The sequence below is a fragment of the Numida meleagris genome, chromosome Z, assembly GCF_002078875.1.
Source record: "Numida meleagris isolate 19003 breed g44 Domestic line chromosome Z, NumMel1.0, whole genome shotgun sequence".
NCBI lineage: Eukaryota > Metazoa > Chordata > Aves > Galliformes > Numididae > Numida > Numida meleagris.
In genome coordinates this window covers 15,070,655-15,090,351 of record NC_034438.1, presented here as the reverse complement: position 1 = coordinate 15,090,351, position 19,697 = coordinate 15,070,655, and the positions used below count along the sequence as shown (strand labels likewise).

General features: G+C 37.6%; 1 protein-coding gene across 2 annotated transcripts in view; it reads right to left on the bottom strand.

Annotated features, from left to right (window-relative positions):
- Positions 1–19,697, bottom strand: part of PARP8 (poly(ADP-ribose) polymerase family member 8) — a 120,728-nt gene that overhangs the window by 36,465 nt on the left and 64,566 nt on the right. For both annotated transcript variants that reach the window (XM_021379983.1, XM_021379982.1), the window contains exons 7-13: positions 14,301–14,395; positions 11,895–11,955; positions 10,129–10,219; positions 6,705–6,771; positions 4,900–5,025; positions 2,306–2,870; positions 10–63 (exon numbers count right to left, since the gene is read on the bottom strand). In XM_021379983.1, the coding sequence (XP_021235658.1) occupies positions 10–63; positions 2,306–2,870; positions 4,900–5,025; positions 6,705–6,771; positions 10,129–10,219; positions 11,895–11,955; positions 14,301–14,395 (1,059 nt within the window). The remainder of the gene's footprint in view (positions 1–9; positions 64–2,305; positions 2,871–4,899; positions 5,026–6,704; positions 6,772–10,128; positions 10,220–11,894; positions 11,956–14,300; positions 14,396–19,697) is intronic.

Genomic DNA, 19,697 nt, shown 5'->3' with positions numbered 1-19,697 from the left:
ACATCCTACCTGCACAAGAAATCCACGGTCTCGTACCGGAACGCATTTTGCACCATAGTTTTGCTGCAAGGAAAAAAGTTTAGGCAACTTCAGTGTTGGTAAATTAATGATAAGGAAACGGTAAAATATTTGTACTTTTTGTATGCAAATATGTTAATTAAATGATATTCGCATCTAAAAAGATGTCTAATTTGCACAAGCCATTACAAATAAGCAATCCTTTTCCTTGTTCACTGAATGTGTGAATTTTTAGCATTTCATAAATCTGATGAGGTTTTCTATCTCAGCATCCCCAAAACTTTAATTCCATATGGAAACACCCACACCTTCACTCCCTTCTAATAAACTGACATTTGGTAACTTTCTTTAAATTTTTACTGTGTATTGTCCGTCTAAATATGGACTATATACCTAGGCTTGAATGACTAATGTAATTCGCAGAAGTGCAAAAAATCTCTTTCTTTTACGTTTACTAGGATCTCACCTATGTGCAAACCATGCTAACAGGTGCTCAGATCTCACTCAGGTTCCTTCTGCCTCTTTCTATCAGTGTACAACAGTGTAAGGTACTTTTTCTGTATGAGTCAGTAAGGTAAACTCCCTTTAGGTTGACATCTATTCTAATCAGCCCTCGTTTTGAGTCAAAGTCAGATTGGCCTTTCTTGGTGGTGTTTTTTTTTGTTTTGTTTTGTTTTGTTGTTGCTGTTTTTAAATAGGCTTATTTGTTTTAATTCTCTAACTGCTGATTTGGCAAACTTTTCACTATCTTCTCTGGGGAAATAACCTCATCAATTGTATCTGCATACAACATGCAAATATCTTAGGTGAGAACTGGAGAATAGTTAGGTCCTAATTCATCACTAACTTGGAGTCAGGTGACCACATTACTTATATATCTGTTGCCTGTACTTAAGATGTGAAAAGGACCCTTCATGCCCTTTTGCTGACAACAGGAAAATGATACCCGACTACGTATACGATGATTTTCTCTCAAAGTAAATGCATTATAGTAATAAAATTATTGGTAGTTTTTATAGACTGTCAAGAAAGGTTTGTATTTTTTCCAGATCAGCCAATAACATCAGTAATGAAATCACTTAACTCTTCATTATATCATCAAAATCAATGGGACTTTTGCTACTAACATAAGGAGAGAAAAGTCTGCTTAGTCCAGATAGCCTCTGCTGATTCAGAAGAAAATGAGTATCTAAACTACAACAGGCAAAAAGTCTGTTGGCCAACCTTAAATTATTTTTTTTTTGTGCATACTGCAGGAATCAACATGAGGACATGTGGAGAAATGATTTAATGTTAGCACAATACTGCTTTTAGATTTGATGAGTATAACTCACAGCTTATTAAACTGATTTATCACAAGACACATAACACACTCGATGCAATTCATTGTTCATCTTGCACATATTTGAATAAATGTATGGCATTTCAAGAGGGGATCACAGCTCCTGCAGGCTGAGAATATCAAGGTGCCACTGGGCTAAGGCAGTGGAGGGGATTGTCTCCTAAGTACCCCTCCTCACATTTAACACAGAAAACAGACCAGTACCCTGAAAAAGCACAGACCTGCTCTTTCTCTGAAGTATAAAAGCCATCTTTTAAGAGGTGGAAGCAGAATAATTAAGTTTAAGCTCTATCTCCTAAATTAAGAATACGTGTTACTCTTTGTTTTCTCAGTTATTCATATTTCTGGGGAAAGAAAGATGGGCAGTGTGGGTCTAATTCTTCCCCTGACTTCCAGTTGTCATCAGAGTGTTTGAAGGTTAAACATTTTGTAAAGCACAAATGTGCAAAAGGTTAGCTGAACCATGACTGTGTTTATTTCATTATGATGTTAATCACAGATGAAAAGAACATAAGGAGAGGTGGCTTGGCACCTGAACGAGCCATTCAATGGCTTTCCCAATGAAGCAAATGGGGAAATTAGAGAAGACCTGTGTGACCAAGACAATATTGCTGCACAGGAGCTCACACTGTGCCTTCCTCCTGCAGCAAAAAAGAAGGTAAGCAAGGAAGTGAGCATTTCCTGTGGTCAGTATCTGTACACTGAGCTGTATTCAAGATGAGATGTGAAGTGTCTGTCTTCACCCAGGCAGATTCTATTTTTATGATGTTAATATGTGTATGTGTAGTTGTTTAATTCCACCTTAAAAAGCTGACTTCATTGTTCTTCATTTAAGTATCTGCTAAAATGTCCCCCGAATATTAATACTTTTGCATAATAGGCATGACAAGATATTTGGAAAATAATGAGACGAAAATGTGCAGAATTAAAAAAATTACTACGCACAGCAGCTTGTGAAGGTGATGATGAAGATGGTGTTAAGATACCAATAAGCCCTGAGGTAAGAGAGAGCCGCCTGCCCTCTGCTATGTTGGACTCCTTGAAAGGCTCCATTTTGGATGATTTAGGGGCATTGGAGTAGGTCTTGCTGAGTAATTTGTGATTCTTCAATCCATCCAGTTCTTCCATTCTAAGATTACTGGAGTAAGACCTGCTTAAAAGTCTGTGGGGCTTCAAGGTGCTGTTGTGCTCACATCGAGGATCCCCAGAACATGACCTACTTAATAACTTATGGGGCTTTAAAGTGATGCACTCATCCTGCTTGACAGCTGCAGAGCAAGAACGGTTCAAGAGTTTGTGCGATTTAATAGCCATTGTCTGTTCGGCCCTGGGGTCACTAGACAATGAACGGCCAAAGGTTCTGTGAGATTTTGTGGCACACACATCCTCTGCCTTAACTGTGCTGGAGCAAGTCCTTCTCAACAGCTTGTGGGTTTTGGAGATGCCATCTTGTTCTGACTTCAGTTTTGATTTATTTTTACCACAGCCAGGTGGAGGATAACTTGGCGACCTTAAGAACAAAGAAGGGGAAGACATAGTTGGAGGATAATCAAAACTGTGCAAATCAAGTAAGTTTAGGCATACACACTGATTTTTAAGTGCTACCTGTCTTTATGAATTTAACTAGTCATAAATAGAGCCCCACCTCCCGCCCAAGAAAGAGTAAATGTATGCAGAACAAATTTCCCAATACCAAATAGATTTCTTACTCCTATGCATGCATAAACTCTCTAATAGCAATTTAAGTAGAAGTTAAAGCTATATCCTTAAATGTTTGGTACATGTTCCCACATCTTTAAGCAAACCACTCATTAGGAAATTATTTTTGAAATTAAAACTATAAAAGACTATGACACATTTTTTATAAAATATATCTTTTCTATTTAGTAATAATGGCATGATTCCATTAAAATTTTTGCCTTTTGGACACAACATAACAAATTCTATATGCAGATCCTGTGATAGATATAATGAGCAATGAAACTTGCAGATGGTAAATCAGCTGGAATTAACTTTATTTTATTTTATAATCTCGCAGTAATCTGAATGCTTTGTGGAAGCCCACTTGATGCTCTTCTGTCACACTTCAGACATATTCTAGCACTGTAACACTAGAAATAAGAATGCGAGGGATCCATATTATGAATACAGAATTAAAGAACAAAAAGATTTTACAAAACAACATTGTACTGTTACATTTCTGTAATGTTCACATTCATCCGTTCTTGCAAAGTAAGAATTAGTATCATGTATGCCAAATCATTTTTCTATAGCTTATAAGCAACCCAATCTTTTTTTTGTCTTGAATCAAAGAAAAAAAAGAACTGAAACTCCAAGGGTTCATGAGAGGTTGGCAGGTTTCCTCACAGTGTTATCAAATGGTGACAATGGAAAATGCATACAGAGCTTGCTGATTCACTGTTGCGGTTTGCTCATGACCACCCTTGGGCAGATAGGAGGTAAGAATGGAGCTCTAGGTAGAGAGGGAAGGTCTCCACTTTTGGGCTAAAAGTGATCTTTGGAACTGCAGCAGCAGCTGCCATTGCAAGATGAGAAAGATTGGCTAGCTTTTGTCTCCTCTTTCTGATCAAAACCAAGCCCCAAGCTTCAGTGTACACTGCACAATGTGTTGCACAGTAGGGAACAGGTAAGCTATCTTTGAAAAGACAAACCTTTAGTTGTCTTTGATATTTCTCCTTTCTTCAAATATGAATGATCTCCATATTGGTACCCTCTCTCTCTCTCTTTCTAAATTCATGGAATTTAAAATTGCCAAATTCATAAAGAAGAATAAATGTTCAAAAGAAAACCACTCAACAGAAATTAACAGAAGAGGTGATTTGTGACCTTTTCATAAGTAGGAAAACATGCTAGAGTAAATAGTCATATTCCTGAAAGACATAAAATCAGAGCCTCATTTTACAGACACTTAAGAGTATGAGTAACTAGAATAACTCATAATGAATTCAGTTGAACTATTCATAAACTATGTTCTTATGTTTTTAATACCTTTATTTTTTGAAATTCTGTGCCTGCATTTCGGAAGTGATGAACTCTCATTTAACTCAAACATTGGAAAGGAGTAGGTATTGAGCAGCTCTTAAATACAATCTTTGATTAATGACCACTCTAGTTTTAAAAAATTTAAAAGTACACACAGCTGTGGAAAGAACAGCTGGCCAGCCACAAAATTACGTATATATATTCTTGTTACTAAAGTAACAGTCAAATGCTACCAAGCTACTAAAAATACAAATACAATTAAATTAAGTAATATAAAATTAATTATTTCCTGTTTTAAATGAATCGTGGCTGTTTCAGAGAGCAGGGCACTGACACACTTTTCTTCAAATAGCTACAGAAGCTGCAGTAGCACCTAGTTTGCTTTTGAAGTCATGCAAGGCAAGGACTGGAAACCCATGAGGTAAGATATAAATAGAGCACTTCTCTGTCGAGAAAAGTCAACATTTCACCTTGTGAAGTATGCTGTGGATTTTAAACTGGTTATGATGATAAAAGCTCATTTTTCTTGCTATTACCTGCGCAATGTAGAAAAGATGTGCAGAGGGGATTTCACCTTTTTGTCGGATAACTTCTTATTGTGCGTACAATTAGATTTCTCTTTGCTATTCTTCCACTGCTGTGTTACAAATGTCTGCATGATTCTGCAAATTAAGAAAGAAAAAAGGACTTTCTTATTGTAGCCAAGTCATATGCACTTTAATATTAGTATCCCTCTGTTAACAGTGCAGCCTACATAATGCAGCATCCTCACTCTATAGGCAGAGTTTCTCTGTCACATATCTGGACTGATGAATGGGCAATTTAGTTCCTCAAAATCCTTTCTTTTCTCCCCAGTTCAACTTATTCACATGGAACTCTTATTGAGAATAAAATTTGTGTGAACAACTACTGCAGGACTTAATGTACATATGCCTCTCAAGGAGCTCTAAAGATACACTAAATCAGAGACATTTCATTCAGCTCTAGACATGTGCCTCTCCAGCAACTGCAGAAGCAAGATCCAGGAGCCACACTCCTCAAGAGCATATTTTCCTAAGGCACAAACATGAAGGACATTGAATATTTCACTACCCAGAGGGGCTTACAGAGAAGTTAGAGCCAGACATTTCCCTGAGGTATACAGCAAAAGTTGCACCAAGAGAAGCTACAAAAAAACCACCATAAAGACTATACAGAAAAAACATCAACAAGAAGAGCAATAAAGTACAACACGCTCCCAACAAAGGCGGGAGATTTTCACACTGCTGCCTGAGTCCCTTAGTGAACTAATCTGACTTGGAATTTAGCACAGCTTGGAGTGGGAGGCTGCAACAGATGACCTCCAGCAGTCCCTTACAAGCTACGTTGTTCTGTGATTCTAATCTAGCATTCGGGGTCTATGAGTGCTAAAGGCATAATGGAAGCAAGTGTGGACTTCAAAGATGGTTATCCTGGTGCCCACAGCCATGACAGACCATAGGGTCACTGAGTATTCGGATTTCTGCTTATCTGTGAGTAATGTAGACATGTACTCAAAAATGTATTATGGAAACTTTGGTAACTACCCAGTGCACAAATCAGAGAGTGTTTGAACTAAAATGTATTAAGAGAGTTTTAGAGTCTGAGGAGCTTTTAAATTTTTTCTTCCAAGTCACAAATCAGAAAGATTTTAACAACATTGTTTCAGTTATAAGTTTGTGAAAATGCGGCACTGAATTGCTTTAAACACCAAACAGCAAAAGTATTTTTTCCTTTAAGAAATTCCTGCTGCTTTAAGGATCAGACATTAAAGCCTATGTTCCTGTCATTTCATACATACAAGCAGATATGAAAAGATGATTCAGCAAAATTGTGTTAAATTGAATTATACCATGAACACACAAAAATGCTTCTTTTTCCTCTTGTATTCTTCTTTCCTGCCCTCAAAACCTGGCTTGTCTAATTACTGTGGTAAATCCTAGAGGCAAACATGGAAGTATTGTCCCCTTATGGTACTCATGATGCTCAAAAAGACTCCTGCTGCAGAGACTTTACAATCTAAGCAGAAACATGAAATTCAACACTTTCAGCCTTTTCAAACTTTGTTAGCTTACTTTCTAAATGATAATAAAGTAACAGAAAATCCTGGCAGGAAGCACAAATCAGGTTCTATGCTACAACTGTCAAAACTAAACTTAAAAAGGCAACATTTCATATTTTTATTTGAAGAAAAACAAGTTCAAAAAACTTTGATCCAACTAACCTGACAACCTGCAGATTTCATCCTACTGGGAACTAAAAAGTATGTAGTATTCACTTAGGAAGTGAAACAGGATAGTGAAAAGCACTTTTTCAGACTTACTTTTTCAGCTGATGTCCCAGACCAAATCTTTCCTTAGTAGAGATCTGAAATACATCCACAGTTGGCACTATGATAAAACAAGACACTGTTGAACTTAAAGGAATAACCAAGAACTTATAACCATAAAGTCATATTTAAGGATCCTATTCTATCTAGACATTTACTACAAGCAATGTCACTGAAGGAATGGTAAAAGTGGTCGTGTCACCTGAGTCCACGAAGAAATGAATGCTCCTTTTCAGAGTATCAGCCAATATAATTTGCAGTCTTGCAAATTAGTAGTTTAAAAATTGGATTCCCTAGAACATATCTCTTCCCACCAATGTTCATTATGTAAATGAATCTTTGTTACTAGAAAGCAGCATCAGATTAAGTGTATCTGGATTGGTAATTCACCTCATCTAATTTCTTAAATTTTCTTCTAAAGTATGTATTCTTAATACACACAGATTAAGATGTCCTTGTTGTAAATAAATTTACGTATAGAAAATCTTAACTGTTGACAAGTCATGGTGCCTCTATATGTCACCTTTTGTTAACTGCTGTGTGTCAATTTGAATGAACTGCTACATGCAGTTACTGTAGACCAAACTGAACTTGCTGTCACTGAAAAAACAATGATTTCATGCCTTTGTAACTGACAATTAAATTAAGCGCTTTCCCAGAAAGATCTGAAACACTTTCTTTAGTATGTCATCAACAGACACACACCAGGTTTTCTGCAATAAAATCTGAGAGTTTTCCCATCTAATTTGACTTTCAGAAATTTACGAAGATGTAGTGTACCTGAGTATTTTTTATTTTTCAGAAGACTATTCTACTTCAGAATTGAAAATTCCTCAATAAAGGCAAAATTAATTTAAATTCCTCATAAGAATGAGTAAAATGAGATGAACTTGAATCCACATAAGGAGAAAACCTGTATCTAGTCAATTATTTCTCCACGCTGGTACAGTTCGTATGAATATGAGGAAAATGAAAGTAGAACAAACCAAATTAAATAGTACCTGACTTTCCTTTCTAAGGGCATTTTAATACAAGATCTCTAATACTCATTATCTAAGTTCCTGGTGTATGCATTCCAGTTGCCAAGGATTACCCTGAATTTTCCATCCTACCATTAATATGTTCATATTCATCTGCCAGAAAATTGAAAGCATAAGAGGTAGAGATTAGAAAGTAGCTCCTAGTATTACTAAAATTATTTAATGATATTTACTAGATAAAAGTGGCAGGTGAATTTGAGCACTTCTTGAAAGAGACTCAGGTCCTCGAGGCAGAACAACAACCAACACATATTACAAGTGCGAACAGACTTTGTATTACATAAGGAGATAATGACCCTAATAAAATAAAAACGAATTGAAAACAAAAAATCTGAGGTTGTTTCAAATTTCATTAGAAAATCAGTAATTTAAAATCTGTATTATTCTGATCACTCTTATTCAGAAGGTCAAACTTTACCCTTTCATTTCCCATTAATAAATACAGAATAAAAAAAAAGCTACGTATCTAAGCTTGCCACCCATGTTGACTTGGTCCAGAGCACTGCAGATACTTTTCAGTTAAGATTCTCATTCAAACGTAACCTCATCTTTTAAAGATTAACTGATGATTTTTTCAGAAAGGATAAATTCCTTGATTAGGGGTATCAGTGTCTTTAGACTGTCAAATTTAAGACACATGCTGATAGGTGAACTATTTTCAGTGAGAATCATCATACTTAGTTCCAGTAATCTTAAAATCTACAAATTTTGTCTAACCTCTAGAGCAAGAGGAAGTAGCCCAGTACCTCCAAAGGCTGATTCATCCTAATCTAAGACAGGTTTCTAAGGCACTTGGGAGAAACTGGTACACTAATAAGACTAGGCATTAACTAGAAGAATGACTGTAAAATCAAGATATTAAACAGCTATGAGATGATAAGAATTTTTCCTCCTCCTTAGGAGTGTACTGTACAAAGGATACTTATTTATTTTATCAACAGAAAGTATTATAAGAGAAATTTATGTAGCACAGAGGAAACTGATCTCTAACATTTTCAAGGAGGAAAAGGAGTATGCAAAAAAAGGATCTTGTTAACACAAAAAATAGTTTTTTGTGTTGTCATTGTCCTCATTGTCCTTTTCTGCTGAATAAACTGACCTGGCTGAAACAGCATTTAGAGCAGCAAAGCATTTGCTCTGGCCCTGATCTTGCTTTTCTCAATACTAAGGCACTATCACAATCAGTTAGTTGCAGGATTGGGAAGTAAACTTCCTATTTTAACCTTGTCAGCGGTGCAAAAGACAACTTCTTGTTACTTCTTATTTCACTACATCATTTCTTACTGCATGTGGCTCTTCGCGCTTCACGTTCTTTTATCTGCTGCACTTTTTAAAATTAGATTTTGACAGAAATATTGTGAATACCAACACTGCTACTTGCTATGGCAAATACATATTTTAAAACTTCATACTTACAGAAAAGATTGAAGCAATAAAGTACAAACAAAAGGACCAAAGTCAGGCAAAAAAAGAGTGATGTAACAAAATGATCATTTGAATGAACAGAACATGGCTTATAGTTAGCATCAGCAGACTACGTATCCTACGAAAATAGCTTACTGGGACAGATTTAGCAAAACATGTTATGACTAGAAATATCTATTCATTTTCCAGAGGCAGAATTCTCCCACAGATACAAGCCTGAACTGACAGCTTGCACTGGAAGCCTCCAAATCCAGAGAAGTTATAATTCAAGTTACACACTTAGTTCTGACTTTCCTCAGTAACAACATATCTGAAGTTGACTGTTGCATATGAATAATGCAAATCTTCAATCTCAGTTGATTCTGAATGTGGTTGGCCATTTTCACTCTAACGAGGAAGCTTAACTCAGCAACCAGAGCAGGATGCAAACATGACATTCAAAATTGTCATTCAACTTAAAGATCTCCTGGAGTTCACACATTCATATAAAAATCGGAAGCTGGCAGGATAAATATAGTAGTCTGATTCTTCAAAGCTGCATGAAAAAGGGCATATTGATGTGCTTCCCAGATCTGTGTATGTATACCCAGTCACTGGTATCTGCTTCTGTAAAGATGATCCCTGATTTCCAAAGTTAGGACATCTCATGTTAGAAACACCATAGACAATTATTCCTGAACCCTTATCTTCCTAGTGGAAACAGTGGCATTTCAAAGCATATCAAGAAAACTAGTTGAGAAAGCTCAACTTACAAAAGTTTGAACTAGATGCCTGGAGGGCCTAATCTTGCAAATATGTATAAGCATAATTTCACACCAGTGGGACTGCTCTCAGTAGTAGATTTAAGCACATGCACAGTCAGAGATTTGGCAGTGAATGAGTATCTAGCACCCAGGATATGTCTCAGAACAAGACATCACACAAGGGACATGAAAAATACACAGATGACTAACCTGGACCACTTAAGTACTGTGTAAGTGAACAGTGCAATCGCACCACTATGGGCTCTGTGCGAATTACATCCCAAGCAACAGCAATCTCTTCCTAGTTCAAAATAGAAAGAAAAGAGACACCATTAAACATCACGAAGAATGGCTGCATTTTGACAGCTTACCTTAGGGGTTGGTATAAACGCCATTGTTTACCCAATCATGGGATATTTAAATGTGAAACTTAGGACAAACTACTGCTTGCTAATGCTCTTAAGAGCAGTGTTAAACTGTTTCTGAGTCGGAATATTCCCATTTAAACAGAGTGTAGGTTTCTAAAAGACACTACATTTGTCGTGTTTCCAGAAACATTCCCATCTATCAAGAAATACCGCTTAAGAGCTGAGAAGTAAAGAAGCAAATAAAGATAGAGAGAACACTCAAACCATAACACAGGGCAAAGGGAACATTTGCTCCTTTTTATGAGTAACTAAAATAATTCAAAGTATAATCAAGTTCTTTTAAATTTTACAAGAGCCCAAGAAAAACTATCTTATGTGCTGTTCTGACCTGAGAATATGATATATCAGTGCAGAAACTAATGATGCCCCTAAAAGCACTATTTTGATTCTGTATCTAAAAGACAGGCAGTTACTGCACAGATGAGGTGAGGAAGTGTGGAGTTAATGACAACATAACAGAAGCCATGCTGCCAATCAACAGTACCACTGTTTTGTGTCTCTTTTTGGCACTCAAGCCTCTCCCTGCTCAGCTGCAGGTGTTGAGGAGCACAGAGGAGAGCTCTAGTTGTCATCCGAAATATGGGAAGAAAACTCTAATTCCAATGTGATGTTAGAAAGAGCATTCCTTTATTCCTTATGATACGTAATGGGCAACTTGACAAATCAAGCGTGCGCTCTCAGAGTTCAAGTTCTACATTTAAACAGTTAAGACAGACATACGCAGTACATTTGCATACATATTCATTCTTTCCCAAGAGTTCAGTAATATATGCTAATATCTCTCTGTGCATGCATGGTAGTGGCCTCTGGTGGTCTTCAACTATTTACTTACTCCCCATCTTTCCATCATCTGCTTCATCACAGTGACTTTTGGCTGACCTCTAGCTGTTTTTCCCCAATTTGGCAAACTTTCATCACTCATTAGGCCATAATGAGCAATTTTCTATCTTAGTGCACTATAATTCAAAACAATATATGTGAAATCCAAGGAAAAAGTCCTTGCACCCAGTGGATGCAAAGATAAAAGTAGTCTATTGTGACTCCAGTGCTTCCATGGAGAAGGATCATTGAGAAAAACAAGGCTGTTTACACACCAAGCAAAGTTAAAATGGAAAGTTTTATGACTAGCACACACTGATTCTTTTTGCTAAGCTAATATGTTGGTCTTTAAACTGATCCCTATTGCTAAACCAGCCTATATCATAGCCAAGATCATCCCTCCTCCAAGATTACATGAAGTGATTTCACCTAACTAACGTCTAAGATAGCAAAAAAGGAAATGTTTCACATCACTTAAAACATTTGACATTCAAGGAAGGTTTTAAAGGAAATATATATACAGTAAACAAAAGTATAAAAAACATTTTAAAATGTGATTGTAAAAGGAAAAGGAAACATTTCTGCTGGGTAGTAATCAATAACACAACCACCTGTGAAGACCAAGCCTCCAAAAAAGGAAGGTCTCAGTAGTTGTCTCAGAGTCTGAAGTGTAGCAGACTTAAGTGGGTATTAAAGTTCATTATGTAGTTCCACAATTAGATTACTTACATCAAGAAAGCTAACATCAATATGCAGATCAATATCTACATCATCAATGGCTCCATATTCCCTGAAAGGAAAGAATTACATTACATTAGAGCTCTTTAAGATACTCCTCAGCCTCAGCCTAAGGAGTACGTATAACAGGGAAGATTTTATAAAGGATAATGATAAAGCATAATGTTGGCTGTAAAATCAGAATGTGTGTAAAAACACTTTTACACAGATCGGATCAATAAATCCAGTGGGTGACTGTCTGCTGCACTGAAAACTTTTAGATCTTGCTCAAATAGGGTGTAACTTCTCAATTTTTTTTTAAATAATTCTCCCAATCTCCTATTCCACTGCTGTCATGTATTTTTGTCTAACTTATTGCACAGACAAAACAAGGAAACAATAATGGTCATACACTGTTGCTATTTACAAAAAAAAAAAAGAAAATCCCACTTAGATTTCATAGGTATTTTAGGTTAATAGCCAGTAACCTAAGCAGAGTCTTGAGATAAACAACTGAAGACAAATATAACACAGCCTAAAAGGTGGCATATAATACTTGTGGGATTGCTTCGTACCTTCAAGCATTTTTTGTCAAAAGGTAGCAATTGCCCTACAATGTGCCTAAGGAAATAGTTACATTATTTTATCAGCTATGCGTGGTATCGCTGAAATTCCCAAGATGCAGATTTAACCTGTGCTCATTGATGTTTCATCTGTTGCATGGCAACAAAATGTAACATAGTATTGTGGGGAAGGTTCAACCTCTACTGCCATACCAACATCTGCCTCTGATGTCATAGGCCAACATAACAAAATAGGAGGCATTGCTTTTGGAGCAGCCCTGGAATAAAAGTGCATTAACTCTCAGTTTTTCAAACATGAGTTGACTTTTTTTTAATGAAAAGCATGCATGTGCAGCAATTCTGCTTTTTAATATGTGAAGTTCACTATCTGACAGTAGGAGACTAAGAAAATAAGGTCAGCTCTCCAAGAAATGCATTTTTGTGGGCCTCACTGTTAGATAAGCTTGTTGCAGTCAGAGAAGTGGAGCTGTTGAAGAGGGATGAAACGGAATGCTTAATGCTGTGTTTATCATTTCCAAGAATTCATAAGTATTTTCCACTGCAATAGAGTGCAAGAAGCATGACAGTTTTCCACATGCCAAAAGCCACAGATGCCAGTTTCTACTACAGTGAGCCTAAGGAGGTCATAATGAAACAGCTGATTCAACAAATTAGACACATTAAAGTTTTTGGAAGGTTACACACCATGTTTCCATTTTAGAGGCCTTAGGGAGCATACTACCAAGGTATTCTCAATTTCATAGTTAACAGATTGGCAACTAGACATTTATCTCATTCATTTCTTAAGCCCATACGCAACTGTATGGATTTCAGTTCCCTAGGTCCTTGAAATGTAATGAATTTCCACTTAATTTCAAAAGGCACATTACATCATAGTTGTAGACATTATCTCTTTGACTAAAATAACAGAGATGATTGTTTAGAGGACAATGGGAATCGTTACTTGCAATATATGTATGCCTAAGGTTATTATCTTCTCTATATTTCATTACTGTGTTTGTATATCAGTTTTGATATTTTATTTGTAATTTTTCTGACAGGTGTTACATCTTGCCTATTATTTTAATGAAATTATTAATATTACATAGATGGGAAATGAAGTTATAAAAGACTTGAAGTGAATTAAATACATCACACAGCTATGCCCTAGTGCAGAATCATGCATACTTGTATATACCCTGCAGAATTTTTACATAATTTCTCTCTGCAAACAATCTAACTAGCTCTGAAAAAGGTTCCACCGTTTGCCTATGAGGAATCTTCAGTCTCCAATTTTGCTACAATAGAAATCTTTCCTAAAATCTAACTAATTTCTTGTTTGTTGCCAACAACCTAGTTTCTTATTTTCTAATGAAAACAAAAGAGAACATTTGATCACTCCTGTTTATAAACAGCTTCTGTCTTTTTCTCTGGACGAGACAAAACCAACTCCTTCCCTCTTTCTCTAAGGACAGTATTTACAAAATCTCTTATCATTTGTCTTGTTCACCTCCAGGGCAGAAGTCAGTATGACAGAGAAAGAGTTTAATAAGGGTTTAGAGTAATGCTGAATAGCATTTTTCAACAAATTACAACAGCCTTATCATCTACCTACTGAACTGCAAAAGACAACGTTTTAGAACAGGCTTCCAGGGCCTGCTCTCAACGTAGGCAGTTGTAAGAGTACTCAGCCATGAAATGAAGCCAAATCCAGCATTACTGTTAGCTAAGAGAGCTCCTTTCTTTTGCCACGATACACAGAAATCACCATAGTCTTAGCAGTAAGGGAAAGTGTACACTGAACTCATTTTCCAAATTTTTAAAGGTTCCACAATAAAAACAATAAATAACATACCTGAGAGATACTGCATTAGGTCCATAGATCTCTCTCACTGCTGTCAAATCAGCTTCCAGCTGTGGGTGTTTATGAAGTTCTCCGTCATAGCTAACCTACAGGAAAAAAATAATAATCTAGGAGTTCTTATACATTTCATTACTGGTGTCTGATCTAGGCTCTTGAGAGTTCTCCCTGAAAATATTCTTCATAGAGATTTCTTAACAAAATGCTCAGAAATGACTTCCATGATAAGCTGAAGCACTGACGTGGTCTACCTCTTCTAAGCAATAAGACTGCTTAGAAGAAAAGCAGGCACCTCTGTATCAAAACAGCAGGGGGTCCAACCCCTATTTGTGGAAGATAAGATGGAAAGAACTCATTCCCATGGACTGTCTTGTCCTGAGGGCTGTTATGGATCTCTTAAAATTTTAAAACTGCAAAGTAGGAGAAGAATCACATCTCCTCAGTTACATCATTCCAGTATAGGAAATGACAAGCTTTACTCCCTCATTTGTTGTCATGCTCTCAAGTATTTTGCAGACAGAATGGCCTGGCCTCAACAAGAGAAGCACGAGATTATTCTATACATCAAGTGACTCAGCATCTATTACATTTTCAGACTGCGTTTGAGATTACTGGTGTAGTGACATCAGAATGAAAAAGAAAAATAATTGAAGAACACTTCCTCATTTTAAGAATTTTTACCAAATAGGAACTAAAGAAACATATATTTAGATATCACAGGCATTTTTTTCAAGCTCCACATGAAAAGCAGTTATGGTTATCTTAGTGTTTACACTATAAAGCAAAACTTGTAAGCTTGTCTAGCTGGATTATATGAATTCAAAAAATTAATAACCTTTTATCTTTTATAAGAACAAAAATACTTTATTAAGCTTGTAAAAATCCATTAAACATCTATTACTATTTTCTTGATAATCAATACACCTGATTGTGTGAATCTAATGCTACTTCTTTATACCAATTAGAATGACAATAATTTCACATAAATTAATGAACTCTAGAGATTTGGACAGATTTAGACGTGAGAGTAGGATTTGGTCTCTTCCTTTGCCAAATTCAAAGAGCAAAGTGCTGAAGTACATTTTAGCCCTTTAGACACAAAAATATATCTTTATACATGAATTCTTGCTGAGAATTCCTGCTATTGCAGAATCCTATCTAATTGCAGCACTGTTTCTTCAGTTCTCCCAGATCTCAGTGCTGTTACACTGCAGTTCTGATATGTGGAGCCACACTTGTCATTATGAATCTAATTAAATAAATTTCAGCTGAATTAAAATAACAATCGACTGATCAGCTGACTAATTTTATTAGTCTTCAGCTGTAAGGCACAGAATTCATCAGCACAGCATATGCAATTACTTACAGATATCAGCAATATTCTCAACCAGAAAGGTATAAGCCAGTTATCCTTGCTCTGTTTGGGCAGGCATGTCAGACAATTTCCCCCCCACACAAGCAAGGGTACAAAACCTTTTTTTCCCATTAGGTAGGACCAAACAAATATTCTTCTCCTCCTTTTTTTTTTAGCATGCTCATGACTCAAAGATGAATTCTTTCAAGATGTATCAGTAATAGCTGCCCTGCTTCCAAACAGGGCATAGCAGTGATTTCAAAAATTGTGACTATGGCTCACCTACCTCTTTTTTGCTCTTAAAACATACATTTTTTAACCACTCTAATGTACCAGTAATAATGAAATCCAAATGGAACACCATGCAGAACACTGAACTGCTCAACATAATGACTTCTGCCATCTATTTTCTGATAGTAAGAGGTAATGAACTCCAAAAGAAAATGAAGAAGCATTCTAGTAAACTGTTACACCACAGTATGTTTATTTTCCATCCCTGAGTTAGTGCTACAGATGTGCTGATGTATGCAGAGGAGACTGCCAGAGTTCTGTATATCTAAATAAATTTTCAAGTATGTTCTGTAGCTACAGCACAAAAGAGAAAGAAAGCACCAAAGCCAGTAGTACTACTGTTTCAAACTCCTATTCTCTATTCCAAGCGTAGAAGGTAGAGATTGAAAGTAAGAATTAACAACGTGTCACAGAGAAAGTGGGAAAAAAAAGGTTAAAAAATCTGATAACTTTGCAGTGTCTGAAGGGTCTGTGTTTAGAAAGTCTCAGTTTTAATCTGAGACCTGATTCAGATTATTTTGTCCGATATAATGACAAAAGGTTGCATTTTTAAAGGAGATTAAGTGATTTACAGACCTAAATCCCATTGAAAATCAATAAGACTTAGTCTATTGAATCACTTAGCTACTTTAAAGTATTTATCCATTAAATCCTTAGGGAGGATTACAAGCAGGTGCCTAGGAAGCAGATACAAGCATTATAATTTATGACCAAAGGTCGTATCTTGTTTTCACTGCCCATCAAATGCCATTTCACATTTTCCACGCTCTTTGTTTCATCATCAGTTGCTCTCTTGTCTTTCTAGCTGAAACTATTTAGAAATGTTAGAATTAACCTGGAGTTCCACCTTTTCCAGATCTGTTGCACACAATTTACACTGGCTTCTATTCCCTCTGATTGCTGAAGTCAACATTTTTGTCCCCTCTCTCTATGGCCACAGCAACCACTTCTCTCAAATAAAGGAGCTTACCTTACTTGTTCCCCAAATACACAGTCAATTACTTTGTCTTTCTTCATATCATTGAATCCTAGTACATGTGATTGTCATTTAATAACTCTCACAATTCACCTTACTGACTGTTTTTCAGCTCTCCAGGAACTTCGCTCAGTACTGGTTTCCAATTTATTTTGTAAGTCATCAATCACCAAGGGTAGATCTTGCCTGACCAATCTGGTGGCCTTCTACGATGAAGTGACGGCATCGGTGGATGGGAGGAGGGCGATGGATGTCATCTACCTGGACCTCTCCAAAGCCTTTGACAGGGTCCCTCACCACATCCTTCTCTCTAAATTGGAGAGGTATGGATTTGAAGGATGGACTGTTCGGTGGATTAAGAACTGGTTGGCTGGTCACAGCCAAAGGGTTGTGATCAATGGTTCTGTGTCAGGGTGGAGGCTGGTCACGAGTGGTGTCCCCCAAGGCTCAGTCCTGGGACCGGTGCTCTTCAATGTCTTTATCAATGACATAGACGATGGAATCGAGTGCACCCTCAGCAAGTTTGCAGATGACACCAAGCTGAGCGGTGCAGTCGATACATTGGAAGGAAGGGAAGCCATCCAGAGGGACCTGGACAGGCTGGACAAGTGGGCCCATGAGAGCCTAATGAGGTTCAACAAGGCCAAGTGCAGGGTGCTGCACTTGGGCCAGGGCAATCCCAGGTATTTATACAACCTGGGGGAAGAAGTACTTGAAAGCAGCCCTGTGGAGAGGGACTTGGGGGTCCTGGTGGACGAGAAGCTGGACATGAGCCAGCAGTGTGCACTGGCAGCCCAGAAGGCCAACTATGTTCTGGGCTGCATTAAAAGAGGAGTGGTCAGCAGGGAGAGGGAGGTGGTAGTCCCCCTCTACTCGGCTCTTGTGAGGCCCCATCTGGAGTATTGCATCCAGGCCTGGGGCCCCCAGCATAAGAAGGACGTGCAGCTCTTGGAAAGAGTTCAGAGGAGGGCGACCAAGATGATCAGAGGGCTGGAGCACCTCTCCTATGAGGAAAGGTTGAGGGAACTGGGCTTGTTTAGTTTGGAGAAGAGAAGGCTTGGGGAAGACCTCATTGTGGCCTTCCAATACTTGAAGGGAGCGTATATACAGGAGGGTGATCGATTGTGAGTGTAGATAGCGATAGGACAAAGGGGAATGGTTTTAAGCTGAGACAGGGGAGATTTAGGTTAGATATTAGGAGGAAGTTTTTCACACAGAGGGTGGTGACGCACTGGAACAGGTTGCCCAAGGAGGTTGTGGATGCCCCGTCCCTGGAGGCATTCAAGGCCAGACTGAACGTGGCTCTGGGCAGCCTGGTCTAGTGGTTGGTGGCCCTGCACTTAGCAGGGGCGTTGAGACTTGATGATCTTTGAGGTCCTTTTCAACCCAGGCCACTCTATGATTCTATGATTCTATGAATCACTTCAGTCTACAGATTTTCCTTAGAATGTCATTTTCTTGGCCAGGAAATTTTAAATTAACAATTTCCTTTTTTTTTAGGTCGCATTAGATATATTTTTGACGATGTCTTTGGTTTGTTGTTGCTTTTGCTTCTTTGTTTTCCTTATATTGTTTTTGGAGCATTCTATGCTGTAGACATTCACAATCATCTGCTATCTTTTTTTATTGCTGATTTGATTGTAATTTTACTGCTTTTTTTGGTCTGTTGCAATTTCTTCAATTAGATACACAGCCTCAAAAAAGCTGACAATTCAATGTAATCTAGTTCCAACCTCAAATATAACGCCACTGAATTCTGACTAGTATTTATTACTGCACAGCTCTTTTACGTCTTACAAAATGATTTACTGCTCTCTGAGTATATATCTCATAGGTAGCGCTAACATTTATTCATCCGTTTGGGCACAAGCAGTCATCCTTTATCACATGTAGTTGCTCTGGTTCCAGAAGCGAGCACTTCCAGCTGTTTGCTGGCTTTTACTTCACCTTGAGGTTAATGCTCTTTCTGCAGAGTTGAAAAATGAAGCCAGTACACATAACTCATCACTACAAGGCAAAATCAGAAGGCTCTTCCTCGCAGGCAGACTAAAATCAGCCTTTGCACTGGAGTGTGTGTACACAGTCTCCCCCAGTGCTCTGCAGGGTGCAGGAATAGACAGCGGAAGTGAGGCAACTCCTGCAGTCATTTCTAAAGTGAACACGAGTCCGCACCCCCCAATGGTTGTTTTCTGTCACTAAAAATACAGTCTTTCGTTACCAGTTTCAGAATCACTCTTCACAGATTTTTAGAGGTGAGCTTTCTTTATGGCAAATGTGAAGCACCTTAGCTTGTGTTTCGCCTGTAGAACAGGCTTAGTGGTGCCCTGCTCATCAGTATGCTGCGCACTCTGCTCCGACCCAACCAGCCGGCACTGCTGACGCACACCTGCAGCCTCTGCTCTGTGCTCTGAGGGCATGGATAGCTTCAGCCTTCAGGCGGAGGCAGTGATGACTTTCACAAATATCAGCTGTAATTCGTTAAGATGTTCACTGAAACAAACAGTTCTAATAACGTCAGTGAGGAATTATTCCTCTGAGGTAATCTTTAGACTAAAAAAAATCTGAATACAGAGTCTAGCAGCATGAAGCACTCTGTTGACAATGCAAAAGGTAAAGATATAAAGCGATTTTATTTCCCAATACATCAGAGGATGTAATAATAACTAATTCTACTAAAGGGACAAGGAGGAAAAGCAGAACAGTACATTTATCTAAAATTATGTAGCATTTTCCGAGGTGAATTTAACTGCAGAGCTAAGAAAAAATGATA